Source organism: Eucalyptus grandis, chromosome 5, assembly GCF_016545825.1.
Source record: "Eucalyptus grandis isolate ANBG69807.140 chromosome 5, ASM1654582v1, whole genome shotgun sequence".
Lineage (NCBI taxonomy): Eukaryota > Viridiplantae > Streptophyta > Magnoliopsida > Myrtales > Myrtaceae > Eucalyptus > Eucalyptus grandis.
Window position 1 is genome coordinate 19,988,056 of NC_052616.1, and position 11,460 is coordinate 19,999,515.

At 42.0% G+C, this 11,460-nt stretch overlaps 1 protein-coding gene across 1 annotated transcript; it reads right to left on the bottom strand.

Moving 5' to 3' along the window:
• Positions 1 to 7,204: 7,204 nt before the first annotated feature.
• On the bottom strand, positions 7,205 to 9,720 carry LOC120293706. Its single transcript, XM_039313425.1, has 4 exons — positions 9,451 to 9,720; positions 9,096 to 9,327; positions 7,926 to 8,006; positions 7,205 to 7,629 (listed from the first exon to the last, which is right to left on the bottom strand). The coding sequence occupies exons 1-4, from the start codon at positions 9,718 to 9,720 to the stop codon at positions 7,205 to 7,207; spliced, it is 1,008 nt and encodes a 335-aa protein (XP_039169359.1).
• Positions 9,721 to 11,460: the final 1,740 nt, after the last annotated feature.

Sequence of the window (11,460 nt, forward strand, 5' to 3'; positions counted from 1 at the left end):
TGGATTTGCGGGCCGGTGAGTCCATAGTGACGGCGACGTAGAGATGAGTGATAAACTCGGAAACGGCGACGCCAAACGGAGACCGGGCCGGGCCGAAATCGGCCACAAAACTGGCTGGAAATTTGCGGCTGCTGGGCTCGGCTTTGGTGGAGGCATTGCGGATGAGTGGGGTGACCTCGTGGCTTCGAGTGAGCTGAACGTTGGGACTGGCGTGCGGCAGCTTGCAGTGAGATGAAGCGGGCTTGGCAACGGGCTGGGAAATTTTTCGTGGACATGCTGGCGGAGGGAAGCAAATCCGGTGGAATTTTGGGGCTGCTTCGGTCAACTAAAGCCTTAATGGTGGACTGGAGGGGCGTGGGCTATAGACGAGTGACAGCTTGGCATGGAGTGAGGCGCGTGAATGAGGAATCCTGGCGTGGGTGGTGTCAGCTGGAGGGAAAAACAATGAAGACGGCAGCACATGGAGAGAGAGAGAGAACGTGGAATGAAGGCAACCGCTGCAGGGGTTGTTCGGTGGAAATTTTGTTGGGGAATTTAACCAAAGGAGACAACAGAAGGTGGACGACGTGTGCTGCTGGGTGGGGATTCAACGCCAGCAAAGATCGGGGGAGAAAGAGGAAGTCGGTGGAGGCGTGCGGCTGCGGGACTTCAATGGAGGAGTTGCTTCGGTGAAGGAACAATTAAGAGAAAGCAGAAGACAGCTGGCTTCGTGGAGTTGGCGTCCGCTCGAAGAGGATGGGGGAAGCAGCAAGCTTGTTGGAGAAGCCGAATGAGAGGGAGGACCAAGTCAAAATAAAATATCTCATTTCATCATTTTTTGGTCCCCTTAGGCCTACATATATATCCTTAATGTCCCCCATAATTCTTTTCTGTAAATTTCCATAAATTACTCAAATTGATGCAAAAATGCAAATACATGCCAAATTCGAATTTCATCTATTTCGATCTTCAATTTCTTCACAAATTTCCCAATTGATGTCCAATTTGGTGAAGAAAAAGCCCACACCATTTTGCAAGTGCCCATCGCCAAATAGCTCGGCTTGGGAGTCAAAACTCCCATCAATTTGGCCAATCCGAATTTTCGTTCGTTTTCCGAATCGTCCGCATCGATTTTCCGTAAAAATCCCGAACTCATAAAAAATTCTTCGAAGGATGAGTCGACGTTCCTAAAATGAATCGTGACATGATAAAACTTTCAATTTCTAAAATATGGTTCAAATTCGTGGTTAATTTGATGTGACGCGATTTTAGCGTGACCTAACCTACCGGGTAGCTTTTAGGAATTTTTGGTGCAATTGACCCGTGATCGATTTATCTCAAGTCACAACGTACCTCTTTGACACATTTGCGACTCTTGGTTGTCGTGAAAATCCCGAGGTTTCAATTATGGGCATAGGGTACCAAAATAACAAAAAAATCGATTTAGTGCCGATCGACGAGAATTTTGCAATTTGGTGGAATAATCCACACTCTGATCACCTAGCTCAGTCAAATCAACCTATCTCCGGTCTCTGATAGATTTTTGACTCTGTTGTAATGACCCTTGCAGACTAGCACGGTTAAGCAGTCGATTCCTGATCAAATTCTCAAGTCTATCGCATTAAAATCCCTTAATGGCTTCCTCAGATTGTCTAGTTATCTCATGAGTGATCAGCTTAGAGAATAACACTATAGACGCGTCGATGAAAGGCCCGATTCATTCAATTGAAAACATGATCAACTTTTCAGGATGTCACAACTCTTCCCCTCTTATAAAAATTTCGTCCTTGAAATTTAAACCATTACAATCTTTAAACAAAAAGGTGGGGGTACAGTCGTCTCATCGACTCTTCACTTTCGCAGGTTGCTCCTTCAGTGTCGTGGTGTTGCCGGACCACTTTAACCAACGAGATGGTCTTGGTACGCAGAACCTGTTCTTTCTGATCCACAATCTAAACCGGACTTTCCATGTACGACATTCTGTTATCCACGTCTAAATCTTTAGAATTCAGCACGTGGGTCAAGTCAGGCTCATATTTCCTCAACATCGACACGTGAAATACGTCATGCATTTACGCCAATCTCGGCAGTAATGTAAGACGATACGCTGGGATCGCGATTCTTTCAAGAATCTCAAATGGACCTATGTACCTCGAACTCAGCTTTCCTTTCTTGCCAAAGCGCGAAGTACCCCTCATTAGTGGCACTTTCAGAAAATGTGATCACCAACTTGAAATTCCAAAGGCCTTCGATGCTTATCTGCATAGCTTTTCAGACAGCTCTGAGCAATCTTTAATTTGTCTTTGATGACGGCAACTGTATCCACTGACTATTGGACTAACTCTGGGTCTGTGATCTTTCTTTCCTCGACTTCATCCCAACAAACTGGCGTTTTGTATGCTCTGCCATACAACGCTTCGAAAGGAGCCATATGAATGCTTTGCTGGTAGTTGTTGTTGTAGGCAAACTCAACAAGATGAAAGATGTTCCTCCCAGCTTCCCTTGAAGTCCAAAACGCAAGCTCGCAGCATGTCTTTGAGGGTTTGAATCGTCCTCTCAGACTGGCCATCCGTCTGAGGATGATATGCCATACTGTACTACAACTTCATCCCTAAAGCATTATGTAAGCTTTTCCAAAATGCAGCTGTAAACCTTGGGTCTCGATCTGAAGTAATCGTCACTGGCACTCCATGCAGCCTGTCCAAATCAAGGTCCTTTCGTACTACAATGAAGTGAGCTGACTTCGTCAGTTTGTCGACCACTACCCAAATGGAATCATTACCTCTCTGACTCCTTGGTAAGCCTATCACAAAATCCATCGTGATGTGTTCCCATTTCCACTCGAGAATCTCAAAAAGTTGTAGAAGTCCTCCCGGCTTATAGTGCTGTGCTTTCACTTGCTGACATGTTAGACACTTGGCGACATGCTTGGCGATGTCTGCCTTCATACCAGACCACCGATAATGTTGATGCGGGTTTTGATACATTTTCATGCTACTAGGATGAATGCTGTAACTGCTATGATGAGCTTCCAATATAATCTTTTCTTTAAGCACTGCATCGTCAGGTACACACAATCGTCCTTGGAACCTCAGTGTTCCATCCTCAGAAACTTGAAAGTCAGCATTCTTCTTCTCAGTGTTCTCTTGTAGAACCTTCTAAATCTCTGGGTCTGTCCATTGAAGTGTCTTGATTCTAATATGCACTTCCGGCTCAATTCTAAGGGTAGCCATAAGATTTGAAAGGTGACCTACCTCAAATTTGAAAATTGAATCTTGAGCTTTCTCAAGTAAGGTCCATTCTTTGAGCACCATCTGTGCAACTGAGGACTTTCGACTTAGCACATCTGCGACCTTATTCTCATTTCCAGGGTGATACATAATATCACAATTGTAATCCTTAAGGAGTTCCATCTAGCGACGCTGTTTCATATTCAACTCTTTCTAAGAGAATAAATACTTGAGATTTTGATGGTCAGTGAAGATCTGTAATTTTTCTCTACACAAATAATGTCTCCAAATCTTTAGAGTGAAAATGATTGCTGCAAGTTCTAAGTCATGCATTGGGTAATTCAGCTCATGAGATCTCAATTGACGGGACGCGTATGTAACAACCCTATCATGTTGCATAAGCATGCAACCCAGTCGTCGAAATGACACATCACTATAGATCTCGTATCTTCTAGGACCAGATGGAATCATCAGCACATGTGCTGTGACAGTATGATTTTCCGCTTCTGTTTTCAATTAAATAAATCGGGCTTTTCGTCGACGTGCCTATAGCGCTATTCTCTGAGCTGATCACTCATGAGATAACTTGACTAATTGGGAAAGTGATTAAAGGATATTGATGCAATAGATTTGAGAATTCGACCATGAATCGACTGCTCGACCGTGTTAGTCTACAAGGATCATTTCGGCACAGTAAAAAATCTATCAGAAATCGGAAATATATCAATTCGATAGAGATAAAATTAGGCTTGGGTGATTCCATTTAATTACAAAATTCTCGTCGATTGGCACTAAACCGATTTTTCTGTTGTTTTGGTACTCTGTGCTCGTAATTGAAAACGTCGAGATTTTTCACGACAATCGAGAGTCATCAATGCGTCGAAGATGTACATTGTGGCTTGGGAATAATCGACCACGGGTCAGTTGCACCGAAAATTCCTAAAAACTAATCGATAATTTATGTTGCGCTAAAATCACATTTGACTAAATTAACCGAGGGGATGATGTTGATTACAGAAATTAAGAATTGTCACGTGTCACAATTAATCCTGGTGAATGTTGTTGCATCTTTTCAAAATTTATGGACGACGAGAATTGTTAACGGAAAAGGGACAAGAGTAACAAATTAAAAGAATAAAAGGAAATGCCACTTTTAAATAGGTTTTGGGCATTTATTATGAAACAATTGGAGAAAGAGTTATAGAAGTTTAAATGAAGATTTATAAGTGACTACTACGGGACTTGACCCAATTAACTTAAGTGTTAATTTGGTAAATAAGAAAGAAGAGAAGTCTCCTCAAAGGAAATTCGTAGGCATTCCTCTCTCCTACAATTTCACCTTAATTTCCTTGGTATTTAATGGAGATAGACTTGGAAAAGACAGTGGGACCTAAAGTAGTAATGGAGAGCCAATTTTCCATGGAGTTTGGGGCCAAAAGCAGAAGGTAAATGCTGAGTAAATGCTGAGTAACTTCTAGGCATTTACTCCCCACCTTCCTCCTCTCTTCTTGCCGTAGGAAACCGAAGTGCAGCAGCAAATGGGCTGCTTTCCTTTTTACTTTTCCCTTTTCTTTCTTGTTCTTTATTTTTCTTTCCTTTCTTTTCTCTCAGCCGGAGGGTCTTAGTCTTCTGCTTTATCCTCTTTTCTTTTCTTCCACACTTATTTCTTCTCCCCTGCTGCCGTGCACCTGTCTCTCTCTTTCCCTTATCTAGCCTTACAATAATTTCCTTTCCCTTTCACAGCCATAAAAAGTATTGTCTTCTTCTTATTTAAGTTAGTTTATTCGGCCATTCTTGCTCCCCCTTGGACGGCAAAGCAGCGATCGAACAACAAGGTCTCAAGCATTCCTACCTCCTCAAGAAAATCCGGGACTTTGTGTGCTGCGGTGGTGGTCGCTCAACGACACCTCCAGCCGTTGTGCCGGGTCCAAATCATCGTTAAAAACCTCCAGGGCTGTCCTTGTGTTGCCGTCTGGCCACAAGTGAGGATCGTCATTAGTTTCGGTGGTAAGTTGTTTCCTAAACTCAGATTAGGGGCTGAGTACATTCTTTAGGGATTTTTTTTTTTTTTATGTAGAGGAACCATGTAGATGAAGTTATATGTGGATGAATGTTGCTTAGGGATGTTATAATGCCATAGAAAAGTTTAGATAGGGTTTATAGAGCAAAACAAATGTCGTGGAGGGAGATCCGGACTAGAACAGTGGCTGTTTTTCTGAAATAGTTTCCAGGACATGTATGTTTTGCTAATTTCTTAGACAACTTTTGGACGCGATTATGAAGAAATTTATTTCTAAAGAAATGTTTTGGACATTCTAAATAATAACATATATTTTTCTCAGAATTTTTATAAATTAAAAAGATGACGATTTTAATGACGTCATCATTGGAATAGTATTTCAGACAGTTCTATAAACTGTGACCTATTATGATTTCGAGAGCTGTTACTGATCTTCAAAGGTCGAATTTCTAATTGGTTTCTTCATGAAAGTTGTTCTTTACAACTTATAGTTTATCATACTCGAATTTTAAATTAAACATATCAGATTATAACCCAAAAACGAATTTATTTTGATGAGTTAGGCTCTCTGGAACTGGACCCGACTTTTGTGCTGGATAGAGAGAATTTATGGGCCGAATCTAGAGGGATTTGGATCTTGGTGTCTCCATAAAAAATGTTTTTTTATATGTTTTCTAGCACGTGTCTGAATTTGAGAATTTTCGAGATCGTATGGATGAGTTTCTGATTTCGAAATTGGGAGAGCGTTATAGGGCAGTTCTCTGTCAATTTGGATGAATAAGAGTATATGCTTGTTTTGAAGAATTCTTGCTATGAAATTGTTCAATTGATGCTGTGGATGCTGTATATAATTGATTATTGAAATGTGACATCGATCATATGCATTCACGACATGATTCCGTTACGTGCCTTTGGGGCCGGACGATGCTCCTTCGGGAATGCCCCAAGTCAACGGATGCTGGTCGCAGTGGATGCTGGGCCGATGCTCCTTAATTGGAATGCCGTCTAGATGTAGACGTTGCCGCGCTCAAAGGTGTGAGGCGAAGCCAGGTTATACCGGATGATTGTTATTTGTTAAAAATTGGCCACGGTCAATGATTTGACATCTGCATCCCTATCTATATATGCACTGAAGTATTCAACTGCTAAGTGATGTCAATGTGATATTGTATGATTGAATGCCACTAACGTGCAGGAAAGTGCAAGTGATGAGAAAGGGTAAGAAGGGTGATTAGACTGCATGTTATATGTACCCTTCTCCTAATCTGGGTTTAGTAGATTGACTTGCTGAGATGTGATCTCACCCCTTAGTGGGCTAATATTTTTAGGTTCCTAGACGAAGAAAGGCCACGTAGTGTACAGTGGTTTGCAGGGAAGGAAGAGTAGAATTCTTGCTACTTTCTTCCAGGTGATGACGGGTCTTCCATCGAGACTGGGGATGGGTGACAGTTCATCCTAGAAGGGTTGAGAAGTATGATAGTGTAATAGCGAACCCCGGTTTTGTAAATAGAAGCTTAACTTATAGGTAGTCAAACAGCTTCACTTTTTGTATCAGACTTTGGGGTGTTAAACTAGTCTATATACATAAAATATTGTGATGTTGTAGGTGTGACTTGAGAAAAATATTATCCTAACTTTCTATCCCAATGTTTTGTTGTATAGAGATTGTTTTACGTTTCTGCATGTGCAAATTAAAGAATGGGTTGGCAACAGTTCCTAGGATGTTGCTGAATTTATATCGACCATTGAGGGATGTGCATGTGCCCAAGATCCGGGTCGTGACATGTGCGGTAATCAGCTTCCGCTTAAGCTCTTGGAAACTACACTCACACTTGTTTGTCCAAAAAAATTTCTCTTCCTTCTTCAATAGTCTAGTCAACGGCGACGCTAAAGCTGAAAATCCCTCCACAAACTGTCTATAGTACCTGGCTAAACCCAAGAAGCTTCTGATTTCTGTCACGGTAGTTGGTCTTGGCTAGTTGATCGCTGCTTCGATCTTGGATGGGTCCACGAAGATTCCTTCACCTGAAATCACGTGACCTAGAAAAGTAACACAAGTTAACCAAAAGTCGCACTTGTTGAACTTAGCGTATAGCTCGTGAATCCTCAAGGTCTGGAGTACTATCCTCAAATACCTTTCATGTTCCTCAGGACTTTTCGAGTACACCAGGATATCATCGATGAACACGATCGTGAATTGATTCAAATATTCCTTAAACACTTGGTTTATCAGATCCATGAAAGTAGCTGGGGCGTTCGTTAAACCAAACGGCATTACAGTGAACTCATAATGGCCGTATTGAGTACGAAACGCTAACTTTGGTATATCCTCATTTATGATCCTTAGTTGATGATATCCCGTTTTCAAGTTGATCTTAGAGAATATCAACACTTCTTCAACTGATCAAACAAGTCATCGATCCTCGGCAGTGGATACATGTTATTGATCGTTACCTGATTGAGTTGACGATAGTCGATACACAAGCGCAACGAACCATCTTTCTTCTTCACGAATAGAACTGGTGCTCCCCAAGGTGATGCACTGGGACGTATGAATCCCTTATCCAACAGTTCCTGCATCTGCACTTTCAGTTCTTTCAACTCAGATAACGTCATTTGGTAAGGAGCCTTAGAAATTGGCTCTGTCCCGGGACTTAACTCGATCACGAATTCAATCTCTCTCTTTGGTGGCAGACCTGGCAATTCTTTCGATAATACATCTGGAAATTCTTGAACCACTGCAATATCTTCTATCTTCAGCTCATCAACCGTCATATCTATGATAGTCACCAAGTAACCTTGACAACCCCTGTCTAACAAACGGGTTGCTTCTAGCGACGAGATTAAGGTAATCAAGGGTCCTCCTCAACTTCCAACAAATTCGAAGCTCTTATCCCTTAATAGGTTAAGTTGAATCGCTTTGCGATAGTAGTCCATTTTAGCTCTTTGCTTGGTGAGCCAGTCCATGCCAATTATCACATCAAAATCATACATGGCTAAGATTAACAAGTCTATCCTCCCCTCTCGCTCACCAATCGCTAACTTGCAATCAGAACAACCTAATGCAGTTAACACCTTATCCTTTAACGGTGTAGATATGCTAACCACTGACTCCAACAATTCAGGGCTCAATCCTACCAGCTTAACAAATTGCTTAGCTATGAAGGAATGAGTGGCACTAGGGTCAAACAAAGCTTATGCAGCATGGTCATTCAACGAGACTGTACCTATAATCACATTAGGCGCATCCTCAGCATGTCCTCTCGTGATAACGTATGTCCTTCCTTGGGCTGGAGGTCTGTTTAGTCCACCCTGCTGTGCAATCTGTAGCATGAACCCCTATTTTGACCTAACAGTGGTGGTGGCAGTAACTGCTGTGGTCCCCTCGGCCTTCTGGGACAATCTCTGGCTAAGTGACCTTGTTGGCCACACTCAAAAGAAGCACCCATTCTTAAGGGACATGGGGCTGATCCATGTTGTCTTCCACAAAAGCGACACGCACCATTCTGTCTTTGCACTGACTTTCCTATTCCACCCTTCCGATTGGGCGGAACAGGGTATCTTCCTCTGATCATAGGTCTTTTTCCAAACCGATTTCCATCTCTATTAGAACCAAACTTAGACCCAGATGTAGCGGCTTGTTTGTTCAGGTCTCTCTCTATTAGTTAGGCTCGTTCATACAGGTCGTTGTAATCTTTCAATTTGAACGGCACCAGCAGACTTCTCGATTCCTGTCTAAGCCCATCTCTGAATCTCCTAGCTCGATCTACTGAATCTTCGACCAATCTAGGGGCATACTGTGACAGTTCAGCAAACTTCGCCTCGTACTGGTTTACAATCGTTGTACTGGTTTACAATCATTGTACCTTGGCAAAGGCACTGGAGTTTAGCCATCTTCAGTTCTCTAGCACAGTCAGAGAAGTATTTGCCGTTGAATACTTCAACAAAGGCGTTCCACTCTGGAACCATACCTTCCGAAAACACTATCCCTCTGGTGGCTCTCCACCATGTGCTTGCAATCCTCTTCAGTTGATAGACTACAAGGACAACCTTCTCTACCTCGGTGCACATCAACAGTGCAAAGGCATTTTCCGATTCCTAGATCCAGAGGGCTGCAGTCTTGGGATCTCCTGCGCCAGTGAACTTTTGCGGGTTTAACTTTAGGAATTGTTTCACCAGTTTATGCATTGATCTCCCAGCGACTATGTTCCTAAGTGGAACCTCAGCAGGTATGGCAGTAGGTGCGGTAGAAACAATAGCAGCATTGGCAGCGGCAATCGTGGCAGCTGTAGCGGCAGCGGTAATGGCGGCGGCTTGATTATGGGCTTGTTGCTCCATCCGATTTCCCATCGTCTCTAACACCTGCATGATCCCGTCCACTCTCGGATCACCAGGGGCTGCTACCCCAGCACCAACTGGAGGTGGTGCTGCTCCACTCGCGCTAGCCTGAGTCAGCACTCGAACACGACCACCTCGGGTACCGACCCTCATCGGCGTCCTACCCCGAGTTACCAGTCGGATGGTCCTCTTTCTAGGAGTCCTCTGCTTCTAATCACTCATGATGTAGACTTTCTACAAAACCTGTTCCCAATTCCATATAGAATTAGAAACTGAGTGATCCACACAAATAATTTACCAAACATCTATCAATTATATGCACCAGCATGAAATAAAGGTCATTTCTACTAACTATCCCAAGAACCTATCACACCTTATCATTCCAACTATCAACCAGCTCTGATACTACTCTGGGCGGGGATGTCACACCCCGACCCTCGAGCACGTGCCCATCCCTCGGTGGTCGATAAATATGCGATGTGCCATGACATGTCACCGACCCATTCAAATCCCATAACAACCAAAAGCTTGGGATATGAAAGTAGGAAGGCATTCACATAAAAAACAAGCCTTTTATAAACAAACAAGGTTTATATACAATATTGGGCTATCTATAAAAGACTGGCTCAACAAAAAGGGAACTGTCCTATGACCAACTAATCAGACACGTTCGCCAATCCTTCAATCTCCACCTCCCCAGACTCGGGGGCTTCGGGTCCTCCACAACCATCATTTAAGGACTTGAAATTGTGGAGCCCACGACCGGGTGAGACAATGTCTCAGCAAGTTCACCCCTTAAACTCTGACTAGGAAGAAAATACGCCTCAAGGGCTACCGAAGCACAAGCATGAGTCAGATGACTTGAGTCAGATGACTTACATTTGCCTCAGATTCTTCCTACATGTTAGTATAATCAAATGCTCGACCAAACAATTCAATTCAATTCAATTCAATTCAACCATCACTCAGTCGACTCATTCGATCCATACCATCGATGCCATCTATAACTATATTGATTCGACCACTGCTCACCTAAGCTGAAATAGATATATTCATATATCATTGCTCACCAAAGCTGATGTCTAAATTTGCTCATCGAAGCTACTAGATCAATTATTGCTCACCAAAGCTGCTAGATGATTATAATGCTCGCTGAAGCTACTATCTATAGTGCTCACCAAAACTGCTATAATCTTGCTCACTAAAGTTGAACCACGACAAATTACTCCTGGCCAAGGATCTTGTGCTTTGCACATCAATTCCTTAATTAAATACTCAACTTGGCCTAATTTCATCGTGTTCAAATGTACCCAATAAAATAATCGTGTGTGGGTATACGATCGGCTTGAGCAGAAAATATAATATCTTTATTTTAGAAAATCCCACTTTCTATACAATGTCTGAAAACATTTTTGGCATTGTTAACCGATGCCCTGGTAATTTATAATTAATTACTGAAATTATACAATTGTGGGATAATTACCCAAAATTACCACTTTAATTCAAAATGCACAATATAACACTCAATTAAATAAACCAATCACACCATTGCAATCAGCATGAAATTCCGAGTCACCAAATGTCTCGGTCTAATTTTTGAAAAATAATAACTAATTAAATAATTACCAAAATTAATTAATTAAATACCTATAAATGCCAAAAATGCAAAACTAGGCCGAAATTGCTAAATTAAATACCGAAACGAGCCCAGAAAATTTTTGAACCAATTTAGATAATTAATACAACCTATCTAATCTCTAATTAATCTAATTTAACAACCTAACATGCAAGATTGAGTAATTAAATTACTAATCTAATCTAACTAACCACCTAAACCTTAATTAACTTAAACTAATTACTTCCTAAGCATAATTAACTCCCTTAGCAGAGTTT